At 42.9% G+C, this 26,747-nt stretch overlaps 1 protein-coding gene across 3 annotated transcripts in view; it reads left to right on the top strand.

Annotated features, from left to right (window-relative positions):
• The window catches only part of NKAIN1 (sodium/potassium transporting ATPase interacting 1), a 48,970-nt gene that overhangs the window by 11,202 nt on the left and 11,021 nt on the right, over positions 1-26,747 (top strand). Inside the window, exons 2-4 of one of the 3 annotated variants that reach the window (XM_072980391.2) lie at positions 22,500-22,637; positions 25,303-25,383; positions 26,318-26,454. In XM_072980391.2, coding sequence (XP_072836492.2) covers positions 22,500-22,637; positions 25,303-25,383; positions 26,318-26,454 — 356 coding nt within the window. Of the gene's footprint in view, positions 1-22,499; positions 22,638-25,302; positions 25,384-26,317; positions 26,516-26,747 lie in introns of all 3 variants that reach the window. The other 2 variants (XM_078380208.1, XM_072980390.2) reach the window with 2 other exon arrangements.

The following is a 26,747-nucleotide window of genomic DNA, read 5'->3' as shown; positions in this document are numbered from 1 at the left end:
TTGGTCAAAAATTGCTTGACCAGTTAAAAATAATTTGGCGAAATATTGGTTGTGTATCATCATATATTAATGACAGAAAACTTGAAAACAGTATAGATTGCAGTTTCTAGAGTTCCGTACGCACTGTTTTCACAATGATCTTGGCTGTTTAAATGCTGGTCTTTACATAGTGAAAGAAGTGTCCTTGACACGCAAGAGTGAGATATTAGGTCAGAGAAACCTAAAATTTCTTAACATTCAGACGTTTTTGGCCTTTTTTGTTACTGTTGTGGTAGAGTTGGTGTGAGAAAATTGAGTGTAATAATAATAATAATAATAATAATAATAATAATAATAATAATAATAATAATAATAATAATAATAATAATAATAATAATAATAATAATAATAATAATAATAATAATAATATAAACTTCTTTATTACACAGCAAATAAAAATGGTTCTGGCAGGAACCTACAGAGCGGATTGAATTATTTTTGTTGTTGTTTAATCCTTATGTTGCATCTGACTCTTCGTGACCCCATGGACCAGAGCATGCCAGGACTGAATTATAGTCTCCCTTAATAGACATTCCTTTGTTGCTTTACCTCAGTTGGCACTTACAGTACTTGTTTCAATACAATCACTCAAAAACTCTGATAAATTAGAAAGAATAGAATGTTTCCATTTTCTCAAAGAGCTTCTTATATAAAAACAAACTGCTTAGTTTACTTCATTATTAACTGACTGACTGGTTACATTGCTGACAGAACACTTCATCCTATCTCTTCACTTCTGACTCTATTATCTCACATACTGACAGAACACTGATTGCACCCTAACTAACTACAGTAAATAAGGTGGGAAAAAGAATATGATGCAGAGAGGAAAAACTGACTCCTGCTGTGTTGACTGATATTCGTTGCAACTTTCTCCCAGCAAAACCCTTCAAAGACATCACATGAAGTAACAATATATCCAAACAGTTACTACTGGTGTGTTATTGTTGTGTTATTGTCAGAGTGATGCTTTAATTAGCAAACTTGATACAGTACTTGAGCTATTAACAGGGGCAAATCAGTAAACTTTTATTGCGCAACAGTAAAATGAATATTTTAAATAAAAAATGGAATTAATATAGTACGAAGGTCACTGGGTGAATTTTGGCGGTTGCCATATCTTTACAAATCGCCCTCTCTTATGGCCAGTGGCAGTGCTGACTGGGGGGGATTCTGGGACTCGCCTGCCTTAGAATTTGTAAAATTCCTTGTTTGGACTGACTCCAGGTCCCATCATCCACCTGCCAGCTGTGTTAATGTTGTTAAGGTCCAGCCATATTAATATCCAGATAAGCAACTTTTCTAGACTTTGCAGGATTGTTTGTGGAGGTAGAAAGCACACATGCACATTGTTCTGGAAAACGGAATGAATGTTGAGCTCTATCTGCTGTAGAAGTGCATACAGTCATGTGAAAGAGAAAATACACCCTCTTTGGGGTACAGTATTCTGTGGAATTCTATGGCTCTACATATCAGGACATAATAAAAATCACCTGGTCCTTAGCAGGTCTGAAAATTAGGTAAATACAACCTCAGATGAACAACAGCACATATTACATCATGCCATTATTATTATTATTTGCAAAAATAAAGCCAAAATGAAGAAGTCATGTGTGAAAAACTAAGTCTTTTTTTCACCCATTCTGTTGTAGATTTGCTGCTGTGGCTTGGGATCATTGTCCTATTGTATGACTCAGTTTCAGCCAGGTTTTAGCTGTTGGACAGATGGCTTCACATTTGACTCTAGAATCGTATACAGAGGAGTTCTGGTGGACTTGATGACTGCAAGGTGCCCAGGCTCTGTGGCTGCAAAAGAAGCCCAAATCATCACCTCTCTACTATTGTGCTTGACAGTTGGTATGAGGTGTTTGTGCTAATATGCAATGTTTGATTTCCGCCAAATGTGCTGTGCATTATGGCCAGATATCCCCACTTTGGTCTCATCTGTCCAAAGGACATTGTTCCAGAAGTCTTGTGGTTTGTCCAGATGCAAATTTGCAAACCTAAGCCGTGCTGCCATGTTCTTTTTAGAGAGAAGATACTTTCTCCTGGCAACCCTTCCAAACCAACTATACTTGTTCAGTCTTTTTCTAATTGTACTGTCATGAACTTTGTCATTCAACATGCTGAGGCCTGTAGAGTCTGAAATTTAACTCTTTGTGTTTTTGCAATTTCTCTGAGCATTGGGGTGAATTTGCTTGGACGTCCACTCCGAGGAAGATTGGCAACTATCTTGAATTTTTCCCCACTTGTGAATAATCTTTCTCACTGTAGAATGGCCTTTTTTGGAAATGGCCTTATAACCCTTTCCAGATTGATGGGCAGCAACAATTGCTTTTCTTGATAATTGCTGATGTGTTTTCTCCTTGGCGTTGTGTTAATACCCCTCTGAATCCTTCAGACCAGCAAACTGCTAAAACTTTGGCTTTTATAGAGGTGGTCACACTTACTGATGATCAGCTGCTCAAGGGCATTTGGCTACAGCTCCTGGCTGCTACTTAGCCTCTTAATGCCTATAGAAGCAGTAAGGATGTACCTAGTTTTTCACAAATGGCTTCTCCATTTTAAATTTATTTTTGTAGAATAAATAAATAAAGAAATCATGAGGCAGTGTAATATGTGTTGTTGTTCATCTGAGGTTGATTTACCTGATTTTCAGACCTGTTCAAGACCAAATAATTTTTATTATGTCCTGATATGTAAAACCATAGAATTCAAAGAGGGTGTACTTTCTTTTTCACATGACTGTATGTTTTAGTTAATTTCCTGTTATTGCTGTTTGTCTGCAGCGTGCCTATGCCAGAGAGATTGTTCCATTGCTATATTTTCCTGCTTTGCTACGTTCCATTTTTAGAAATGCATTGTTTCATAGAGATAATTAGGGCTGGAATGGAACAATATGATTCAAGTGGAGAAACTGGAATGAATTCAACATCAGTTGAATCTAAGATCAAAGTGGTAATTAACTTTATTCAGGTCTGCACCCCTAGTAAGAACTTACATTTATGTGCTCAGTTTTTCAGGTGTGTTGGAATTAGTTTGGAAACTTTTTATGGGGCCTCTGTGTGTTTTAGTCTGCATTAGATCAAGCAGGTGGCAGAGAGCTTGTGGCCTTCCAGCTGTTTTTGCCTACAGCTTCCATCAATCCCATCTAGCATCACTAATAGTAAAGAATTGTTGGGGTTTTAGTTCGAAATATCTGAATTGCCAAAAGTGCTGCATCCGTCAAATAAATTGGGGTGTGTCAGGCTGCAAACACCTGTCAGGTGTTTGCAGCTTCAACCTCCATAACTCTCAGTCAACATGGAACTCTTGATGCTCTTGGACTACAATTCCCAGAAATCTTGGCTAGCACAGCTAGTAGTGAAGGCTCCTGAGAGTTTTAGTCCAAGAACATCTAGGGAGCCATTGTTGGGAGCCACTGCACTATGAAACTGTGGGAGCTGAAGTTTTAAACATCTGGAGGGCCAGAGTTTCCCTGCTCTCCAGTCAAGCAGTGGTGCTCAGTGGTCATGTATTGAAGCATAACTTCCAATTGAACACTGAATTTGAGCCAAATGTTTCAAACAGACAAGCTGCATTGTACTAAATATTCTCCTTCATAAAATATTCAGTTCAATGGATGTTGGGTTAAAAACACTTTGCAGATATTTATGTGAAATTAACATGACATCATTTTAAATTAATATTGTTTACTCAGTGTCCCAGATGCTACATCAGATCTGTTGATCAACCGCAGTGGAAATTTTCCTGGGCAACTTTCTGATGGAGATTTTTTCAGAACACTGCTTGTGAGTCAATATGTAGGTGTAAACACAGAGGAGTGTGCTTTGAAGTGAAAGAGCAAAAGAAACCTTAGGAACATTACCTTTTTGAAGTACAGTGGTGCCTCGCTTAACAGGCGCTCTGTTTAGCGATGAAACCGCATAGCGATGAAGATTTTGCGATCACAAAAGCAATTGCATTGCGATGGTTTAAATGGGGTTTTTTCGTTTTGCGATGATCGGGTCCCTGTTTCGCTTACCAATCATCGCAAAGCAACGATTTTAACACAGCTGATCGGCGGTTCCAAAATGGCCGCCAGGTTAAAAAAAATGGCCGCCCACTGTGTTTAGGGAAGGATTCTTCACTTAAGAGGCAGCAAAAATGGCCACCATATGGAGGACCTTCGCTTTAAGATGAGTTTTAGGCCCATAGGAACGCATTAAACAGGTTTTAATGCATTTCTATGGGCTTTTTACAATCGCATAGCGATGAAATCGCTTAGCAGCTATTTTTGCTGCACGGATTAACGTCGCTATGTGAGGCACCACTGTACAGTAACCAAAATCTGCCGTTTAGGATGGCTACTACTAGAAACTGCCTCATAGTGAGTGAGTCTGTTCATCCATCTAGCCCAACATTGTTTGGAAGCGGCTGTCCTGGTTTCAGGAAAATTATATTCATTCCTAGCTCTCCCTGGAAATCTCTAGTATTATTTGGTGGTTTCCCATCCATATACTGATCAGCCTTGCCCTGGTTAGCTTCCAGAAGAGTCCGTGTCTATGCACCTTGGTTTGGTGATAAAGAACATAAGAGTACAGTGCCAATGTTACTGTCACCATCAGCAGTCGTGACATAAGAGAACCGGGGCCTGAACAAGGAAGGGCAATGTCATGCTTAAATTTTGGATTGGGACGTATATGTATCCCAAATGGCACAATGGGTGGCCCTGAGTCATAGTTTTTTAGGCCAGTGACCATTCTGCTAGGGATTCTGGGAGTTGTATTCTAAAATGGTAACATTTAAAATGGTAACATTTAAAATGGTAATGGTAACATTTAAAACCTGTGCTTGCAGCCAACGTAAGGAATTTTCTAGAAATGGAAAAGAAATGTTCATTAAGAAAAGTTATTCAATTATTAGGTGTTGGAGTTGTTGCAACCTCACATGCTGCCTCTCGTAGTAGGTGTGGCTAGGAGGAACCTTTCTGGGCTGGGGTGACTGTCAATCATCCCAGCAGTTCCTTCTCTGCCTGTGAAATCAAAGAGCCCTGCCTCTCTGCTCAGTGCTTTCTTCCCTCTCAGTAGTCTGTTGGAAGCAGTGTGTCTGTTGAAGTCTGTTACAGAAAGCAGACATGTTTGCCAGTTTGCTGTATGATTTGTTCAATTGTAAGTAATGAAACCTTTTAGTTCTCCAATGAATGTCTCGGAGTGTGTTGCTAAGATTGTAAACAACAATTAATGAGAAAAGAGGTGGTCTATTCTGGGGAACTTGAAGCTATTCTGTTCTGTGAGTCTCTGCACTTCTGCTGCGCAGCTAGATTAATAACCAGAAATTCAAACTTCCGCCACATTAGAGACCTTCAAAACTATTGATAGCATGTGTTACTTCCTGTCATAGGGAAGAAATGGCAAACATCAGATTCTTGTTCTTTTTTCAGAGACAGACAATGTGCACAACTAAGAATGTATGTATTTGAAGAGTGGTCAGAAACATACTTTTATTTAGTTAATAAACATAGTAAAAATGAAACGAGATTGTCAGTCTGTGGAGGGGTGATTATAGTTACTACGTAGTCCATGAATGTAATTTAGTACCATGTTATATCTGCGCAATCCCCCTGCCCCCATCTGCGTGCTCTCATATATGGAATAGCCCATTGCTGTGAAACCTAGTATGATGGGAATTTTTCACAGCAGGAGCTGATTTGGGTTGTTGTTGTTGGGTTGTTGCTTTTTTAGTGGTGCATTTTTAGTGCATTTTTCATAGTCATAGCAATCTCACACATGGGAGCGATAAGGTTACTGCTGATTTCATCAGTATGTGGACTGCGCCCATAGTGGTTCGAAAATAATTTGGTTTTATGTGCCCAATATTACAGGTAATACATCCTATAGCTTTTATAGGTCATTTTGCTCTCCAGGCAACAGAGCACTTGAAAGGCTGAAAGTATAAGCCCAGGCAGGCCAAGAGGAAACCTGGGACACTACAATATTGGTTAGTGCAATAGAGGGGTACTAGTTCCCAGGGGTACACTGGTTGGGCTTCATCTTGAGTAGTGTCCCCAGTTCTGGACACCACACTTCAAAAAGGTTGCAGACAAATTGGAACAAGTACAGAGGAGGGCAACAAGGATGATCGGGGGGCTTGAACCCAAGCTCTGTGAAGAAAGACTGAAAGAACTGGTCATGTTTAGCCTTGAGAAAAGAAGATACAGGGAAGATATAAGACTTTTCAAATACTTGAAAGGCTGCCATACAGAGGAGGGGCAGGACCATCCCAGATTGCAGGACATGCAACGATGGGCTCGGGTTATAGGAATCCAGATTTGAGTTGACTATCAGGAAGAACTTTCTAACTGTTAGAGCAGTACAGCAGTGGAACCAGTTACACTGACAGGTGGTGAATGCTCTTAACACTGGAGGCATTCAAGAGGAATTTATAGACAACCACCTGGCAGGTATACTTTGATTTATATTCCTGCACTGAACAGGGGGTTGGACTCGATGGCCTTATAGCTCCTTTCCAACTTCATTCTTCTATGATTCTATGAACAGAGTAGCTTCCAAGATCTCGCATACCTTAGAAACTCTAGGAGTAGTAGCAGTAGTTGTTGTTATGGGTGTTTTGTTGATTCTGACTTACGGCAGCTCTTTCCAGGATATTCAAGCTGTAGAGTTCTCAGAAGTGGCTTCCCATTCCCTCTTCCTGGGGGTGTTCCAGGACCATGCAGCTTGTTCAAGGCCATACAGGCTGGTTAATTCCCCACTGTACCTGGGGAGGCACAGTGGGGAATTAAATTCTCAGTCTCTGGCTCTGCGGCCAAATGCCCAACTCATTGAGCTGCGCAGCCAGCCTTTTGCCAAGAATTGGAATTGCCGTGATGGCAGAAAACACGCAAGTCTCCCAGGCCTGGAGCGTGGGGCCATTCTTCATTTCAGGAGTAGGGATTTGGGGCTGACCGGCTGTGATGGCCCTCAGCTCCATCAGCCCTACTCAGGATGGCCAGTGGCAAGGGATTGTAAGCATCTGGAAAGCCAAAGGTGCCTCACTGTGTTCTGTATTTTCCCTGCCACTTTCAGTGTGCACTGTCGCCTTGGCTGGCTGAGTTTCCCTTAGCATCCTGCCCAGTGCATCATTTGGATAACCGCCCTGCTGATCACCTGGCAGTTCAGGTAGCTACTTCTGATGACTGCTGAGTTGCTTCCCTCAGAAGGGAAACTATTGCTGGCAATGCTTTTAGAAAAGCCAGTGGTAACCTCCACGTGACAGTGAAGGTGTAGGTCAGTAGGCCAAAAGGGTGAACTAAACTTCCATTTTCCAGATAGAGTGTGGATATCAGGGCAGGCGGAGTCGGAGTCGGGGTGGAAGCAGGCAGCCTGAATTCTTCGAGATGCGAGTTTTCAATTACACAATTAAATGCGCAATTAGGTATAATTACCAGTGCTCAGGAGCCGAGACTGCTCATAATGGGCATGTAATCTAGTGCAGTCACTGTTTAGACTGCTTGGCCCCCCTCTCCCAAATGATTATGGAATGCTTCCACATTTGCATTGTTGCCATGGAAATCATGTTGGGAGCCGACAAACGGCATTGGGGGTGGAAGGCTGTGGGATTTCATTGCTGGGTAACAGGAAAGCAACAGCACAGAAAAGGGAGTGGGGTGAACACCGGGGGGGGGAGGGCAGTTTCACGGCAAAGGTGCTCGGGGAGTTCCTGGGGATCTGGGAGCAAAGTCCGGGGCGGGGGTTGCAGGTGGCCCAGGAACCAGTAGAAAAAGAAGTGTCTTTTCATCTTCTAGTGGCTGATACGTCTTAAAATTTGGTACTCCATCCTTCGATGGTGCCTTGGAAGGCTTCCAGTGTGATTCTATAAAACAATAAACATTTGAAATTAACAACAATGGTAACTGAACCTTGAGAAAAGAAGACAAAGAGGAGATATGATAATACGATTCAATATACTATGTATAATACTATACAATATACAATATACTATACTATGCTGTCATACAGAGGAGGGGCAGGTTTTGTTCTCAATCATCCCAGAGTGCAGGACACACAACAATGGGCTTAAGTTACAGGAAGCCAGATTTTCATTGAATATCAGGAAAAACTTTCTAACACTATGGCAATGGAACCAATGACCTCGAGAGGTGGCGAGTGCTCCAACACTGGAGGCATTCAAGAGAAACTTAGACAATCACCTGGCAGATATGCTTTGACTTGTATTCCTACATGGAGCAGGGGGTTGGACTTGATGGCCTTATGGGCCCCTTCCAACTTCATTACTCTATGATATTGGAAGCCACTGAGGGCCAGCAGAACCAACAGGGGCACATTCCCACTGTCCATTTCCCAGCCTATGCCATCCAGCAAGGCAAGCAAAGCCATATCTTTTCTATAATCAGGCCTGAAGCCAGAGTGAAATGGGTCTAGATAATGCACTTCCTCCCAGAACCTCTGAAGCTGAGAGGCTACCACGTGTTCTAAAACCTTGCCCAAAAATAAAATATTGGAGATATTGCAGATAATGATCTAATACAGTGGGATTCAAGGAGGGCTTTTTAATCAAAGGCATTCTGGTACCCTGCTTAGTTGCAAGGAGGCCTTTACAACTCCACTAAACCCCTCTGTGCCAGAAAGGGCAAGGGTCTAGAACACATGTGGTGGCTTTCACCTCTCCAGAGATCCTGTCTGCATCTTCACACTGCACCAGCTGAGGAACAAAGAGAGGGCCAAAGTTGCACCAACAGGACCTGCATGAGCTACAGCATCTTAAGACAGGGCAGATCCAGGTGACATTCTTTGCAAAGTGCCATGTAAAGTCTTCACAATGAGCTGTTGAGTGGTCATTGTCCTTCTCTTGTGGCCAAGTGTGCAAAAGGCCCTTGACCATTTGGAAGGGCTCTGCTGGACGGCAGATGCAAGGGTAGCAAAGAAGAAGAGCTTCTTCGCTGCCATGGAGCAGGCTTTCCAATGAGCTCTAGTCAGTCCGTGATCAAATTTTCCTGTGAGTTTTCTGCTGTTGTCACTCTAGTATCCATTCCACTTGTTTCATCACCCCAACTCATTAGGAAGCAGTGTGTGTGTGTGTGTTGTGTTGTGGAGTGGAGTGGAGTGATTGTGTCAATAGCCTTGGCCATTTTCCAATTCCAGAGGCTGGCCAACGCCTCGAAAAGATTGCCTGCCAAGACGGCTAGAAACTCCCCGAGAACTGTCAGAAAACCATTTGAATCCATAAATGTCCCGGGGCGGACTGTTTTAATTGGACCTCAACCCTGCAGAAGCTCAGAGTTCCAATAAGCCTAAACTGTACTGGATAGTGATCTGTCCATGATAATGGAAGTACTTAATGGAAGTACCCAGATTGTCACCATCCTGCCCTGTAGAGAAAACCATGTCTGGAGGGAGCCCTGCAACATGAGTGGATGCAGCACTTTTAATTGCTATGCTTTTAATCCTAAAATACTTTAAAATTATAATTTGTGTTTTGATGCTCTGTACTTTTTAGAGTTAGTCTTGGATTTCAGAGAAAAGTAGAATAGAAAACAAATCAAAGCAGTATAAATCTGAGGGGTGGGGGTGGTGCATAACCGAAAAGTGATGATTTATGTATGTATGATTTAAATGGAGATTAGAGCATGCAAGATGACCCCTCCCCCATGTTCCATCTTCCCCAGAATGTGGCAAATTCATTTTCTGTACTACAGCTCCGAGAATTCTGCACCTAACGTGGCTTAAAACATCTGGGAGTTGCAATCTATAAAAGTAACTTTTCCTGGCCTTAATCTTTTCCATTTATATGATGTGTCTGACAGCCCACAAAACAACTGTTTGTCAGGCTGTCAGCTGTCTGTTTATGTTGAGAAATCAGATGCATGACAAAAGCCTCCCAATGTATCCTCTTCTCCAACTCAAGATTGGCAACCAGAGAGATTGTGTAGGTGAATAGAGGGGAGGCTCAGTGGGGTTACTTGCAGTGGGGCCAGATGGGCAGCTGCAGGCTGCATGTGACCCATGGCTTATATATGTGTTGTGTGCCATCAAGTTGATGCTGACTTTTGGTGACCCTTTCCAGGGTTTTTCAGGTAGAGAATGGACAGAAGTCATTTTCTTCTGAGGGCGCCCTGGAACTGTGCAGCTTGCCCATGGCTACAGAGGCTGGCTCTTATCGCAGGAGACACAGTAGATAATTGAATTCCCAACCCCTGGCTCTGCACCCAGATGCCTAAACCAGTGAGCTATGCAGTCAGCTGGACCATGGCTTATATAAGGTTAAATATGTGATTTTTCTGGATAGCTAAGGAAGTTACATATCTTGCTACAGAGCCAGAGGCTGAGAATTCAGTTTTCCACTGTACATCCCAGGAGAGCCAGCCTGCGTAGCTTTGGGCAGGCTGTAAAGTCTTGTTTGTTTGTTTGAATTTTTACCTTACTCATCTAGTGGCCAGACCGTTACTCTGGATGGCTTACAAAATAATAACATAAAAATATAATCATATACATATACCAAAACTACAATAATAATCTAATAAAACTTCACAAACAGAAAGCCAAATCTCTACATATAAAATAACAGATACACATACACACACACACATGTCCCTCCCTAGCGCAGCAAAACAGACAAATCTTCCAGAGTTCAGGGTTAAACCAAAATCAAACTGGGGGTCAGGCTATGAAAGGCCTGTGTGATCCGCCAGGTTCTGAGTTGTTTTCTAAATCCAAGAAGGGAAGGGGCGAGTCGCACCTCTATTGGGACAGAGTTTCATAACCATGTGGTCACCGCAGAGAAAGCCAGGTTTTGAGTTGTTCCTCTCTGGGCCTTCCACAGGGTGGCCATCTGTAACATCCCAGAATAATATGAGGAGCAGGTGGGACTGGAGGTTGTCCTGAGGGGAGGCTCCCAGGCAAGTAGCAAGGTCCAAAACCATTTAGGGCTTTAATGTCAGCCTAACCACCTTGAACATGGCTCGAAAGCATACGGGCAGGCAGTGCAAATGTGCCAGGACGGGTGAGATCATATTTTGACATTCCTCACACCAGCCCAGCTGCTGCATTTTGGACTTGCTACAGCTTCTGAACCGCCTTCAAGGGCAGCCCCACATAGAGAGCATTGAAACAGTCTAACCTTGAGATGACCAGCACATGAACTAGTGATGTTAGGGGCTTCCTGTTGAGGTAGCTGTGTCAGGATGTCCTCAGAAGGAGGAAGTGGTAAACCACACCAGAGTACCGTCTACCTAGGACATCCTGGAAAGGGTCGCCATAAGTCAGAATTGGCTTGATGATACATAACTATTTCACACAACCGTGACCTTTTGCTTTTTAAATGAATAGCAGAGAAACAAAATGAAGGAATGAAGGCTGTTAAATTTCCACCTGTGCCAGGGATCTCTCCAGGTGCTGCTGGACTATCATTCTGCATCATCAGTTCTTCTGGCTAGAGCTCATGGGAGCGGCATAGAAGAACTACCCCATGGCACCCTCAAATACAAGCTGCAATTTCTTTGGGACCCTTTGTTCCTGGTAGCAGGTTCCCTCGAAGACGCAGCCATCACTGTCTTCTTCCTCGGTGAAGAGCAGCCCTGGAGGTAGGATTTTCATCAGTACTACAGCTTGTGGAGGCGGGAAGGCAGAATTAATTCCCTTCATGGCAACCTGGTTGGCTCCTGCCTTCATTCTTAGCTACTACTGATCACAGGGCAGTCGTCCGTTCTGGCCCTAAGACAACCAGCAGGAAGTTCTTGAAAAAGACAACGTGTTCGTCAAAAGGTCCAGAGCCGTTTGTTCGTTAAAAGGAGCAGCTGCCAATATTGACGCCATGGCAGCACAAACAAAAGCCAGAGGAGGTTTCGGTAGACAGATGGGTTTCCTGTGGGAATTCTCTGCTTGGGGCTTTGGAAAAGACAGCGGAAATGGAATTGCTCCTGCCAGTTTTGCCACAACGCTCACCCTAATAATCTGAGCCGTAGCTACCCCTTCAGATCTCCACAATAAATCTGAAATCCCAAATCTGTATATGTAGACAAGGGTGACTAGACAAGTCAATAATTAGACTGGCTTTTGGTAATTAAGCCAAGTTGCTATTGAAGGGAGTTTGATAGAGTGAGTCCTTTCCCTCTAATTTTCTTTTATTTCCTTATACTGCCATTGTATTTCTAACCTCCACAATGTTTTACAGCATAATCGTCCTTCTTGTCTTTAATGGTATTACTGTTAGCCATTTTGAGTCCCTTTTCCCTGGGAGAAAAGCAGGGTGTAAGCCTGATTAAATGAATGAATGCTGTACCTATATTAAACATGGGAGCCTTGGCTTTCTCCCTGTTCCCCTCCAGCCTTCAAGAGAAGCTTTAACTGTAAACTAAGACAAACATATCCTTTCCACAAACAGATGCTTGCTTTAGACATAGCCCAACGAGCCATGGAGAAACTGATTTCAAGGGAGAAATCCCACATGCCTTGTGCGTCATCTTCCCACAACTTGTGCGGGGGGGGGGGGAGGAAGCTGTTGAGGACACAGAGCCAGGTGGCTTCTGGTGATTCAGAGATGCTCAGATTGTCAATACTGGGCTCCATAATTTTCACTTCGTATAGCAGCAGCATCTGATTTTGAACCAGCAGGTGAGGGAAACAGCTGGATTAATGAGATTTTTCCACTCTTCAGATCCAAGTACAGTAACCTCTGAAGGGTGCTGTCACTAAACTGAGTTCATTTCACCAGATTCAAAATATGCAACAAAAAGCAATAGTGTCTCAAGGAGTTCTGAACAATCCAGTGGGCATGTAAACATCCAGACCCAGGGAGATGGACCACATCCACCATAGGGGTGGGAGTGAAGTGGAGTGGGGGAATGTCTTGAGCCCAGGACTCCTGTATGACCATATGTGGCCCTCCAGATGCTGCTGGACTACAACCCCCATCAGGCCTAGCCAGCAAAACAGATGGTTAGGAATGGTGGAGAGTTGCCATTAAATAACCTCTTGAGGGTCATGTCTTGTCTCTCCAGGGGTAACTTCTTCAAAGACAGTGAGAGCTTGGTGTTTAGGCTGGTGCAAGTTTGCTATTGGCATCCAAAATCAGCGTTGTTAGACGGCTGAGGCTCCTCCCCTATGCCATAAGGACCATTGTTCAGAAAGTTTCAGGTTTTCCCCCAAGCCTCTCCCAAGGCAGCTGAGATAAAGAAATGATCAGAAGTTAAGGGAGTCAAAGTTAAAACATCTGCAGGATACCAACATCATAAATCAAAATAGCATTGCACGTAGAATATGCTAGATACCCTCAGTAAAATAGACTCCCTCTCCAAAGGCTGGAGAGTGGCAGTATCCTGACTTCAGAATGAGACTGAATGCTTACAGTGAAATATTTCAGTAGCGGGTCGGGTGGACTAAGGGGTATAATACACCTTGATGTGGCCCTAGAAAGCAATCTTGGGTGTGAAAAAAGGCATCCTTATAGGCATTTGCTTTCCATAGTTGTTGTTGTTGTTTTTTTTGATCTGGCACCATTTGCATGGATCCTGAAGTGCCTTCCTATTAATGCTTGAAAAATCTCACCTGCAGTTTTAATTCACGTTTAATTGTCTGCAGCTGAAGTGTAGGTACTAAAAGAGGTAAGAATCAAGAAATATAGCAGTACCAATTTGAAGCACATTAAGCAATCAGCTTGCATTTTTCCATTACTTTTTTTATGATAATGCCAACTTACGTAGGCAGGATGCTTGTCATCAGAAGACTATTAATGTGTAATAAAAACGTATCTGGCATACCTTCCCTCCATGACTGGAGTGGAGAACATGTGTCGCTCCAGATGCTCTTAGATTGCAATATCCATTATCCCTCACCATCAGCTATGCTAGCTAAGGCTGCTGGGAGCTGTAGTTCTAACAACATCTTAAGGGCAACATGAGTCAGATTCCTGATCTATGGGATAAGTGAAAAGGGAGCACTTAGAATTTCTGGGAGTTGTTTGTGACACAGTTCATTTCCTGTCAGTGTATCAATTTGGTCTGAACAAAACTGCCAGTGTATACTAAAATTTGAAATTCTAGGTGGAGGAATGTTTCTTGCTTGTGAAGCACTTCAGTAAAAATATGCACAATGCTTTGACATCTAATTATAAAAAATAATACAGCAGATAATAAAACAATCAACAACTCTGTTGGAAAGGAGCAATTGTTACTGGCAGGCAAGATACCATTAATGTAAACAAATCAGGCCAGTCAAACCCATTTTCCTGCTTTGATAAACTGGCTCACCACTTGCTATAGGACATCAGGGACAGCCACGAGTGCTGTTTCAATGCTCTCCCTTTTTTTTACCTGCCAGTGGGGCCCTACCTGCTTTCCAAACATTCAGAATTGGAACCGAGTGGGCAAAGTATGCATAGATATGCGAAATGTATACATCTGGCCAAATGTTTAGCTGGGGACCTTCCCCAGCCTGGTGCTCTTTAAAAGCAATTTGACCGTGGCTTTTATAGTCCCTAGCCAAGGATAGTGTGAGAGATGTTGCTCAGCACATCTAGATGCGGAACCAGCCGTTTCCAGAGGCAAAGTGAGGAAATGACCTTGTGGAGCAGATTCTCTGGGGTGCAGCCTTCTTGGAGGACGACTCATTTGACCGTCTAGTAACCCAAGTTCTGATAAAACTGATTGGGAAAAGCTAAACCTGGGATGGCAAACCTATAGCTCTACAGATGTAGCTAGACATCAGCACCCTTACCTCTGAATAGCATGGTCAGTGAACAGAGATGGTGGAAGTTACAATCCAACAGCTGGAAGGCCATAGGTTTGCCACCTTTGGGCCAAGACATAGTGGTTAATGAATACTTTAATCAGTCTTGTGGCATATGTTCTTGTGACCATGACAATGTGAGTTTTATCCCAGGTTCTGCTTCACTCATCTTGCCAGCCTGTAGAGCAGGGGTAGGGAATGTTTGGTCATCGCTCACCGCTGGCTGTGCTGACTAGTGCTCGAAAATGTTAAATCCACTTTTGTGTAGTCCAGCAATGCAGAGAAGAGGACTGAGCAGAGATGGGGAAACTTTTTGACCCCGCCCCCCCCAAGTTGAAGTTGCATAGTATCTCAGAACAAGAATATCCACTGGGACCACGGAATGGACATATTTTCATTCCATCCTATGTGTATTCTTTGTAGTTGGCTTCCTATTAGATAGGTTGCTCAAATCCCAGGTTGTTTGAAGGCTGACGCTGCTTTGCCCAAGCTGAGATCTTGACTGTGAGATTACCACATGGCATCTCTTTGGTGGTTCCAGAAGGTTCATTACTTTGGAAGTGTCCATTTCCAGTGCAGCTTAATTAAGTGAAATCCCCACTGAGCCCAAGGCATATGGCAAATGAAATAGCATAGCTCAAGGATAACGGCCCATCAGGGTGCAGTTAATCTTAAGGTTGCTCTGTTGCTCAGCAGAAGTGATGGCATGGGCATGGAATATAAATGGGCTTAGACATCGGGATGAAGTGTCTCAAGCAGGCCCTAACTGGAAGTGCCAGGGAATGAACCTTGGAAAATGATATGTGGCCTCTCCTTCCAGATTCTATCTATGCTAATAAAGTCAGCAAAGGGAGATTTTTAGAAAACACACAAGGGGTACCCCTAGAGCAGTTCCGTGAATGTACAATGCTGTTGAGTTCAAGACCTAAATCTAATTCTAGTTCCAGCTCAGAGTACAAGTATGGTGTAGTGGATCGAGTGGCAGACTTCAGGAGAAGTGGGTTCAAAACCCCACTTGGTCATTGAAACTCCCTGGAAGTGGGGGATAAAACTACTCCTCAAATATCTAACATACTTGGAAACCTTGCTAATCATAAGTCATAACTAATCCTAGAGGACATAACATACAGAGATTTCCAAACAGAGGGCATGGAATGACCTTAATCAGTTGTTCCTTCCCTGATTGTTATTAGCCTACAGTACAAAGAGGAATGATGATCTCCTCCCTTCTCTGTCCTCACTTTTTCCATAGGGAGAATAGCATATCTGAAAAGGAGAAGCTCTTGCTTGTGCATAGAGTGATCAGGACTTTCTCCTCTCCAGCCCCATTGCTGTCTTGCTAGAGAAAGTGGTGGTGAAGGAGAGAGCAGCTAATGGTTTCTCCCTCAGCATATTGATAACTGTGCGGGAGGTAAGGACTGGATTGGGTTAGTGTAGCAGTTGCTGAATAGCAAATTGTTACTTACAGAAGTGCCATTGATTCACTGGGTGTACTCAAGGTGGAGTGCTATGGACTTACACTAGGATTTATGCTTAAATCTTGAGGTACAGTTTATTAGAAACCTAGAGAAGTTAGTTAATATTGCTTACATCATGTGTGTGTGTGCGTGTGGGTGAGTGAGTGAGAGAGAGAGAGAGAATAAACCTTTGCAGAATTACAAATGAATAAAGAGTGGCCCTGAGATCATCTCTGGATGGTGAGCATATGCACACCATGACTTCAAGGCTGGTTCTGCCACCTTCTCTGTTCCTGGCACTCTACTTGGTGCCTTATGTTAAAAACCTGCCATCTTGATGCTAATCATTACTTTTAAGATCCCTAGTTTGTGGCCATTTCTTGTTTACTCATTGCTTTCCAAGCAGCAAATATTCATAAAATATAAGAGTTGCTTTTCAGCTAATTTTATTATTATTTTTCTTTTAAAATAGAGAGATGAGCATAAAAGTAAGACAGTGCAGGCAACAGAGTACTCATGGTGTATTACTTTCGAGCTGGGTAGGATCCTCCCCACATGAAGAGGCTAATAGATCTCAGCAAGTCTGCATATTTGTGATTACCTTTTGATTGTCTTAACTGTGCTAATAGGAATTTTGCAATAGCTCTTTGCTTTCTGAAACCTCACGTTGCTTCCAATTTCTTTTCCCACCTAATCCCCTGTCTCTGGTAATGGACCACTTCCATTGATAGCATAGTGACATAAGCGGGGGCAAATTTATTTTCTGATGAACCAGGGTCCATTTAAGCAGTGACAGTTCTGATCTAGCATATTACTTAATCATTCGTATAGTGGTTAGTATATGCTAAGATGGGGGTCGCATAATGAAGGAAGGCTGATCAAGGCTTAAGAAGAAGTCCAAAAATGGATATGTGGTTGCAGACATGTGTACCTTTAAAGAAAAAAAAAGGGGGGGTATTGTGGTTTTTCCCTTCTGGGTACATTTTACCTGAAAAAAAGGAAATCAGTGTAATGATTGGTAAATTAGTTTAAGTAACAAATGAGTTAAAAGCAAACATTTAATCTTTTTTTAAGCTTTAATCAACAGAGAGCCCCAATACAAACTCCTTGATTGAAGTCTACTTGTCTGTCAAGAAGCAGTATACTCTCTGTTGGAGGATATAAACTTTCAGATGGGAATAAATCTTTATTTGAATTCCCGAGAAATGAAATCTGGAAAGAAGAGGAATAGAGTCAGTGTGTTCCAGCAGAAACCTAAACTTTTGAAATGACAGGGACTCTGCTGCCTCTGTGAGCAGAGCCAGATCACCCACTAGGGACAGGAAGGCCGCTGTCTCTGGGAACAGAGTTTTGGAATCATTAAAAAGTAAACAGAAGATTTATTTAGTGACTTTGGTATTGTTGACCAAAATCCTGTAGGTATAGCTATGCTTGTGGTGCTGGAGGAGACTCTTGAGAGTCCCTGGACTCCAAAGAGAACAAACCTGTCCATTTTGAAATCAACCCTGAGTGCTCACTGGAAGGACAGATCCTGAAGCTGAGGCTCCAATATTTTGGCCATATCATGAGAAGAGAAGACTCCCTGGAAAAGACCTTGATGATGGGAAAGTGTGAAGGCAGGAGGAGAAAGGGACGACAGAGTACAAGATGGTTGGACAGTGTCATCGAAGTGACCAACATGAATTTGACCAAACTCTGGGAGGCAGTGGAAGACAGGAGGGCCTGGCGTGCTCTGGTCCATGGAGTCACGAAGAGTCGGACATGACTTAACGACGAAACAACAGCAACAATAGCTATGCTTACAGAAGGGTGATGATGTCATCAGCAGGGGTGTTGTTGTTTTTTTAATGAAAGACTTCCTCCTCACAACTCCCATGGCTTCCACACAATGAAATGGATCATCTACAAGTTAGAAGTGACAGGAGAGAAGGGGGAAGTCTTTTGTTACTGAAAATATATTCTGCTGGTGATGTTACCATCCTTTTTCAGGCATAGTTCCATCAATATGATTCCAGCCATTTTGTTTTTCAATTCCAGGAATGGAAGAGGTACTTGTGTGATTTGGTGCCTCAGGAGCCAATATAGTACAGAGACCTTTGGGTAGAGTGTAGCATGACATGGGTGGTGTGATTGATTGCTCTGGCTCAAGCAGCGGAAGAGGCTTGAATCAGCCATGTTTATGAGATAGCCAAGACTTTTGATAGTTTGCATTACACCCACCCACCCATCACACACAAACCTTCCACAATTGATCATAAATAGTGAAGGGACAAGATTATTGGGTTCTCATCATCTGCTTATCATACTCTGCTGAAAGAGGTCACTTTGAGAACAAGAATCCTAAACACATATGGGGGGGGGGGAGAGAGAGAGAGAGAGAGAGAGAGAGAGAGAGAAAGGGAGGGGGGAGGGAAAGAGAACAACTTGACAATTGACCATAAATTATCAATGCAGGCAACTTCACTTTCTGCATTTGGGTAATTAGGTTCTCAATATCCTATTGTACCCAAGACCTTCTTGCCATATGCCTGCCACACACCATTGTTCCAAACCTTTTGAAATAATCCCTACAGTATAATTCTTGCCCAGGGCTGGCCCTGCCATAAGGTAAGGTGAGCCATCCACCTCAGGTTGCAGATTTGTAATGGCATCAGAGTCCAGCAAACTGTTACTTTGCTGTTTTTTACTGGTGCATTTTTTACTGCTAGAGGAACGTGAGCGAAGATTTTCTGCTGCAGATGGCAGAAGAACTTGGTTGAGGTGTGCTAATACACCTTGACTTGGGTGGGGTCAGGCATCTCACGTTAAAAAATTTTGGGCATCACGGCTGAATCTCGCCCAGTGAGGCAAAGTATCCGAATCTGACAGTGGTGAGGAACTACCAAGTCCTGCAGACTCTTGGCCCTCAGAGGTCCATGACAGCATCAGTGTACTGGACCCTGGACCCTTAAAATCCAGGGGTCTGAAGCCCCAGACGAGGGTGGCTCAAATTACAAGGGAAGGCTGGTTCATCCTTGAAGATTGAAACAATGCCAAGGAAAAGGCACAAGCCTATTTAGAATTATCCTGGCTATAGTGCAAAGTGTTTGAGGGCAGCTTGGTCTTGAATGGGCAGTTAACAGCCATTAGCTGTACAAAAGATTTGTTCCTGATAAAGATTTAAAAACATTAAACTCAGTCCTTGCTATTGGTCAATCCAGCTGCCTGTCTTTTCAGACTCTCCCTGTTGGGGGGGATGTTGTGCTGAATGTTATGAGAATGTTATGCTGAGTGTGTACATTTCCAGATATTCCTCAGTACTATAGTAATGCTATAGTAATGTTTCCAAGCTCTGTGAAAGATCGTGGCAAGATATTGGCACAAGGTGAGTTAACTGTGAGGAATCATAATTTGTGGCTTTGCATACCATGAGACCTGAACGCAGGGCACATCTGTTCCGATATTATCACTAGCTTCCACTTTGCTGGTGTTGTGGCATATGAACAAACATGAGACCGCTATAGCTTTCCTCTGAAACGGGCAGGTTTTTCATAATTGATTATAACATGAGGGCAGAACCCACAGTTCCATTGAACCACCAGGCACAGAGAGCTGAGGGGAAACACTCTCTCAACATCACTGCCAAGGGCTGGTTTCCTGAGTATTGTTTCGGGTATACTTTGAGGTGGTTTGGGAAGGCTCAGTCTTCCAAAAACACAACACAGCAACCCAGATGAAAGTTCTCAACCACAGAAAAGGTATTAATCAGGGCTTGGAAGTAAAGTAAAAAAAGAAAAAGAATGATTTTTTAACTGTAATTTTGGAGGGGGTAGCCATGTTAGTCTGTGCAAGCATCTCAGACAAAACTCAAAGAAACAAAACAAAGACAAAAAAAACCTGTGGCATCTTAAGGACTAACTCTTATATTTTAATGTAAGCTTTTGTGGACACGCCCATTTCATCAGACATACGGAAACAGAATGAAATGTTGAATGAAATATCGGTTTCACAAGTAGAGCATTCTAAATAATCATTGGCTCTTGGGTGTAAGGTACATCTACAGGCAGTAAATTATGACTGATGTTGTTTTAGGGCTCTGCTGTAAACATTCATCCAGGAGATGAAAACAAACACCAGGCCTGAGCACAGATGAGGGGGGGAGAGAGAAGAGAGAGAAGGGGTGTGTTGTTGTTGTTTGGAAGACTAGGGATTACGATAAAACTCGAGGGGGGGGGGAAGAATTTGTAAAAGTAAATCTAAAAGTGAAAGAAGATAGAGGACTCATGTGTATTAATGTAGGGAATATTGACAGTTTGTACCTTTGAGCCTTGTGGTGAAAGATGGGCTTGGTAGTTATGAAGAAAATGACAGTGGCAGTAGATAATACAGCACAAGTACAGTATTACATTTGGTAATGAGTTAAGAAACCTAGGCTCATATTCAATCCATTTATATGAATGTCCACCATGCATATAAATTTTATTTCAGCTTTTCCCCTCTGTATTCTTGATTTATAATGATTCTGTTCTAAACCTGGAGACAGGTTTCTATGTGTTGTGGTTTCTGATGTCAGATTTGTGACCATTGACACGTTTCCCTAAAGATTGCCCTGTTTGTCCTTGAGCCAGCCAGTTTTGTTAGGAGGATGAAAAGAGAGGGAGGACCAGTGTCTTCACTCAGAAAGAAGCTGGGATAGAAAGACAGTTTAAATAAAAGTTACTGATTTTTTTTTTTTTTTACCCAACTCTGGGAGGCAGTGGAAGACAGGAGGGCCTGCCGTGCTCTGGTCCATGGGGTCATGAAGAGTCGGACACTGCTTAACGACTAAAACAAACAACAACTGATGGTTTGCTGCAAGATAATTTTGGGGAAATGAAATGTTTCAGCAACTGCTGGATCTGTAGCTCACAATGTGACAAACAATTAAATCTTAGGTGGCAGTTCCTCCATGAAGTACCATTAGATCCTCTTGGACAAGAAGCTGCATGAGAGGGCTTCTTGGTGCAGCTGAGCCTTGCTTAAGCGCCAGCTGTTAAGAGAAATGTGTATCAAAATGTATAATATTGGGATAAACACCTTTATAAATACACTTGCGACATGAAATGCACACAAAAGCACACATTTCTCTTAGCCCCCTCTATTTTTAATCCATACACTGAATGTTGTACCATTGCAGACATATCTTCCTTCCTTCCTTCCTTCCTTCCTTCCTTCCTTCCTTCCTTCCTTCCTTCCTTCCTTCCTTCCTTCCTTCCTTCCTTCCTTCCTTCCAAGTTAAATAGTTAAAACAATTAAAACATAGTAAACAATAACAGATAAATAGTTAAATACATTAGGTTTCTGCTCCCCTGCAGATGCTGAAAAAGTGGAGATATTGAATGTGTAGACATTGGATGGTCTCTGCCTCTATCTAGTGGCCAGTTGTGGTAAATAAACGCTGGATATTTTGGGTTTTTTAAAAAAAAAATTAATTGAATTTAGTATTTTCAGCCAGTGGATAAGTGAATCAGTGGATATTGATACTGCAGATGAGGGGGTCCTACTGTAGTTAAAACCATTAAAACATACTAAGCAATGCTTATAATAATTGTAAGCAGTGGGGATTTGTTTAAGAAACAGAAAGTACAGCATCCTGCAGTAGAACTCAGTTATATTCGTTGCTAAAACTTGCCTAAGAGGGCAGGAGGGGCAGAGGCAAACTTTCTCATAAAACATGAGAGTAACTCCATAATGCACATCTGTGCCTTCAAAAATGAAATCCACTAGCCCCTGTTTTCCCCCACACGGATGTTAATCAAATCATGGCCTCCTCTATTGCCATCCAAAACAAGGAGAATTGAGGCCTTCCAGATATTGCTGGATTGCACCTCCCGCCAGCTGTAGTCAGCATCGGCCATGATGAGGGCTGATACAGTATTAGGAGTTGTAGTCCAGCCATGTTTGGAGGGTCCTTACCCAGCCTGTTCTTCAACCAGGAGCTGAGAGGGGAGGCTTCCCAGAAGGTAAAGCCCCTCTCCCCCAACTTTTCATGTGAATCTTGCCTTCATCCTGTGGGTTTCTGCCTCCTCACCTCTTCCTCCACGGCTTTTGTTTGTGATTATTGCTAATGAATTCCCCTTGTTCCATTATGTGCTTGTTCAATACCACCTAAAGAATGACACCTATGTTTTTGTCTGTTATAATAGTCCATAGGATTTGTCCTTGATTGTATGGGATGCGTTTCTTTCTCCTTTTTTAAGTGTTCTGTGAGATGCTGCCAAATGAGTAATTCTCTGCTTTCTCTCCCCATTTTGTTCTCTTACAGATCGCAGCCCTGGAGAGGCAGATTTTTGACTTCCTAGGTTATCAGTGGGTGCCCATCTTGGCTAATTTTTTGCATATTATGGCAGTCATCCTGGGAGTCTTTGGTACCATTCAGTACAGGTCAAAATATCTCATACTGGTAAGTACTTAGACAAGGGAGGCAGCCATCTTTGTAACCACCATGGATTCATTCTGGAATAAGAATATACCTTCTTAACTGCTTTGGTCAGCAGAAATATGATCCCCCGTGTCTACTAATATTTTTTAAAATTAAAATTCTAATTTCTTGATTTTTTAAAGATATCCTTCAGATTGAGGAAGTAGCTCTTGGATTATGAGAACTGTAGACAAATCAGAAGACCTTCCCACCTTTGATTAGGTTTTTAATTTTTTTAAAAAAAATCTATAAAAATATGTTCTGGGAGGTTCTGGGTGATATAGTCCAAAAATAAAAAGATAAATAAATAATCCAAGCTGTGCTTGCACAATGGGAGCCTGCCTGTTGATTCACATCAAAAATTCTTTAGGGAGGGAAAGAGAAATAATCCCATGAAATGCTATGTCAGATGGTGAGATGACCCAGCACAGTGCCCAAAATCTTATTGCCTTTTTTAGTGAGCACAAGGACAGGTAAAGGTAAAGGTTCCTCTTGACAATTTTGTCCAGTCGTGTCCGACTCCAGGCGGCAGCGCTCATCTCTGTTTCCAACCCATAGGAGCTAGCGTTTGTCCAAAGACAATCTTCCGTGGTCATGTGGCCAGCGTGACTAGACACGGAACAGTAAGGGCAATGGCTATCTATTCCAGCAGCAGATCTGGAGAAACCTCTTTTTTTGGACTACAGCACAGAGTTCCTACCACTAGTTGTGGGATGAGGGAATCTGGGTGGTACAGTCCAGAAAAGGAACCATTTCTGGCTCTGTTCTCTCAATCAAGAGGTTGAATGCCTCTGTGTGTCAATCACAAGATGGATGGTGTAGTTGAACACATATGTTCCTTAGGAGTTGCCTGTGAGCAACTGGTTGGGCATTCTGGGAGCAAGGAAGTGAACTGAATTGCCTGTCAGTCTGACTGAGTGTGAGCTCTTGTTACATTCTGATGCTCATGTGTCAGTGAACGTGGAGACCATTCACAATTTGAGTTGTGACTAGCTAAGTCTGAAGCAAGTAGGATTTATAGCTATGGGATCATTCACAGCCACAGCCATGTCATCTGCAAAACTGACTCACTTTAAGTGGTGTCAGGTGTCACAAAAATCAGCTCTGACAACAGACAGTTTGTTGGCACCTTATAGGTTGCCAGATGTGTTGCCGTGTAAGCCTGAATGGACTAGAGACCAGAGTTATGAAGGCTCTCAGATACAGCCATCTGCTGGATTTAATTGTGTTTCTTGTGAGGGTTTTGTTTGTTGCTGTAAAGGCTTACCAATAACAATCCATACTGTGTTCTTAAGCTTAATGGGGAAAAATAATAATAAAGAGACTCTGGCACCTTAAAGATTAATTAATACATACATGAAAGCTTGTACTGTTGTGAACTGCACTCCACTTCATCAGATGTTCAAGGTGTTATGCAGGATTTCACATACACACACTGCACATGGTAGGAGGTGGGATTGTAGGTGGTGAGTCTCAGCAGGAAATTAAAGGCAGAGTGGACCAACAGTGACCTCTCACCCTCAATCTAGTGTGCTGACACCCCGCACATCTGATGAAGTGGACTGTAGTCCACAAAACCTGATGCTATAATAGTTTTGTTACTTTTTAAGGCAGGGTGGACAAGGTGCAGCGTTGGGGTCATCTGTGACCCCCCATGCGCTGTTTCCTCAACCTCCATCCCTCCGCCAGCCCCTCTTTTTTTCCCCAGCCAAAGTGGTACATTTTTGCTCCCAGAAGCCTTGAGAGGTGGCAATCCAAATTCCCCTGCTCTGTTGCACCCACACCGCATTTCAAAACTGGAAATGTACTTCAAGTCACTTCCTGTTAACTTTTTGCTGGTTTTGGCAGTGGGTTCCAGGCAGAGAAATGGATCTGACCCACTAAAGTTCTTCACCTTGTTGTGCGGGGTCACAGGGACTCTGGTGTTTTGCAGTAACAGACCACAGCTGTAGAATTGTTTAAACAGGTATCTCAACATTTGAAGATAAGGCTGCTGATTGGTGTGGGCCTCTCTCTGAGCTGCTTACTTGCTAAGTTTGGAATATTACGTTTAAACATCATTGATTTCCATGACTTTTTATAATCTTTGGGGTTTGATAGAGTGCCATCATTAGTTACAGTATTGGAAAGGTAACCTATCACACTTCTTGCTGCAGCTCTCTTCCTCTTTTGCTATTGTTGTTGATCCTTAATGAAAAGCAGATAAGAACATGGCACGAAATGTGAAAAAAAGCTGTCTACATGCCACTAAAACTTCAGAAAGTAACTAGAAAATGCTATTCATTATATGAATAACATGCCTCCATTTCTATTTATTGTGTTACTTCTGAAACATTAAAACCATAATTACAGACAACGGAGAAGAAGACAACAGCACCAGCTTGTTACATCCAGTCCCTGGCTTGGGCAGCTCCCTGGGCATCTCCGTCTTGCTACCTGTTCTCTTCTGAAAGATAGTTCTTGCTAGCTGGAGGAGAAGGGTGTGAATAGCCCTGGTGAAAGGAGAGACTCTGTTGCCAACTTTAAATAGAAAATAAGACACAGAATTATGGAGTCCTGCAAACGTGGCCGCAGGCTCTCCTGATGTTAACAGCCTCCTCTTTTGTCGATTCATAACTGTCTCCCTGCTTCTTTTCTCTCTCCTCAGTATGCAGTGTGGCTCGTTCTGTGGGTTGGATGGAATGCATTCATCATATGTTTTTACTTGGAAGTAGGACACCTTTCTCAGGTAATTACCTTCTGCAATCAAGCTAGGTGCATGCCCTTCTCAGACCATTGATCTGCCTGACAAGCTGAATCACTGCTATCCGTCATCTTTGCGTTTAGATTGCTCAAGGCAGATGGAGAGACAGGTTCAGGAGGTGATACGGAGGCCACAGCAGCTTCAAAACCATCCTTTCCCCCCTTCCTCTTGATAGCTGAACTGGCACATGGCTTCCAAAACGGATGGCGGAGGAACAACAATGCCCTGTGGGATACATTGAGGGGTTGCTTTTTCTTTATCTGCTCAGAGCATGGGCTTCGTTCCCACTGAACTGACACTTCTTTTCTTTGATGGGATAGAGCAGGGGGGTGCTGAAGTCACCATTTGAAATACAGTGCCATAGAGCATGAAGATTGAAATGGATCATCCCATTGACTTGCCACATGGGTTTTGTGAAAACAACTCACTGTGTGTGGGGTAGAATGGGATGATCTGCAAGGGAATGATCATGTGTGGTGGGATGGAAAGGAAAGGAAAAGAACAAAAATAGTTCTGTATCATTGTCCCAGATGATAACAATACATTTGTTACAGAGCTCTCGTCCATGGAGAGCTCAAGGGCCAAATTAATTTTCAGAGGCATCCTCAAGGACCACATTCCAGTGGTGGACAGTCCCAAAGGGAAAAGGAGGGAATCCCAAATAACCAGCTTAATTGAGTGTATCTCATAACTGCGAATCAAGCCTTAGGAGCATTTCAATGTTTCAGAAACTGGCGGCTGGGGGACATATATAAAGCATGGCAAACTGCCCAGTGAGATTCTTATGAGGAAGGGTGTTGTGGTCCTCCAGGGAAGCCCACGATGGCTGGATTGGGCTCCAGGGCCTGAGGTTCTGCCATACTGAGATCCAGGCTTCAAGGACCTGAGTTTTATCTTTCTGCGATCCCATTGCTCTTAGGACCGAGACTTCATCATGACTTTTAACACATCACTGCACCGTTCGTGGTGGATGGAGAATGGTCCTGGCTGCCTGGTGACCCCCGTGATGAACTCCAATCTGGCCCTCGAAGACCACCATGTCATCACCGTCACTGGGTGCTTGCTTGATTATCAGTATATTGAGGTGGTGAGCAGTGCAATGCAGATATTCCTTGCGGTAGGTGGTACCAGCTGACTCTCCGGCTGGTCTCCAGTTACACGGGTCCTTAAAACACGACTGAGGCATGGAAGGTGATTCTGGCCCTTCTCGTAACAAAACACATATCTGGGAGCACGAGATTTTAAGGAGCTGGTTTGCTCCTGAGTCTATTTTGTTCCAGGGATCCAGAGAGACTCGGAAAAGTTGCAGTTTTACTCAGCATCCCTACTAATTTAGACACTGTAGTCTA

The sequence above is a fragment of the Pogona vitticeps genome, chromosome 9, assembly GCF_051106095.1.
Source record: "Pogona vitticeps strain Pit_001003342236 chromosome 9, PviZW2.1, whole genome shotgun sequence".
NCBI classification, from domain to species: domain Eukaryota; kingdom Metazoa; phylum Chordata; class Lepidosauria; order Squamata; family Agamidae; genus Pogona; species Pogona vitticeps.
The sequence above is the reverse complement of the archived record's forward strand: the minus strand, read 5'-3'. Positions and strand labels throughout refer to the sequence as shown.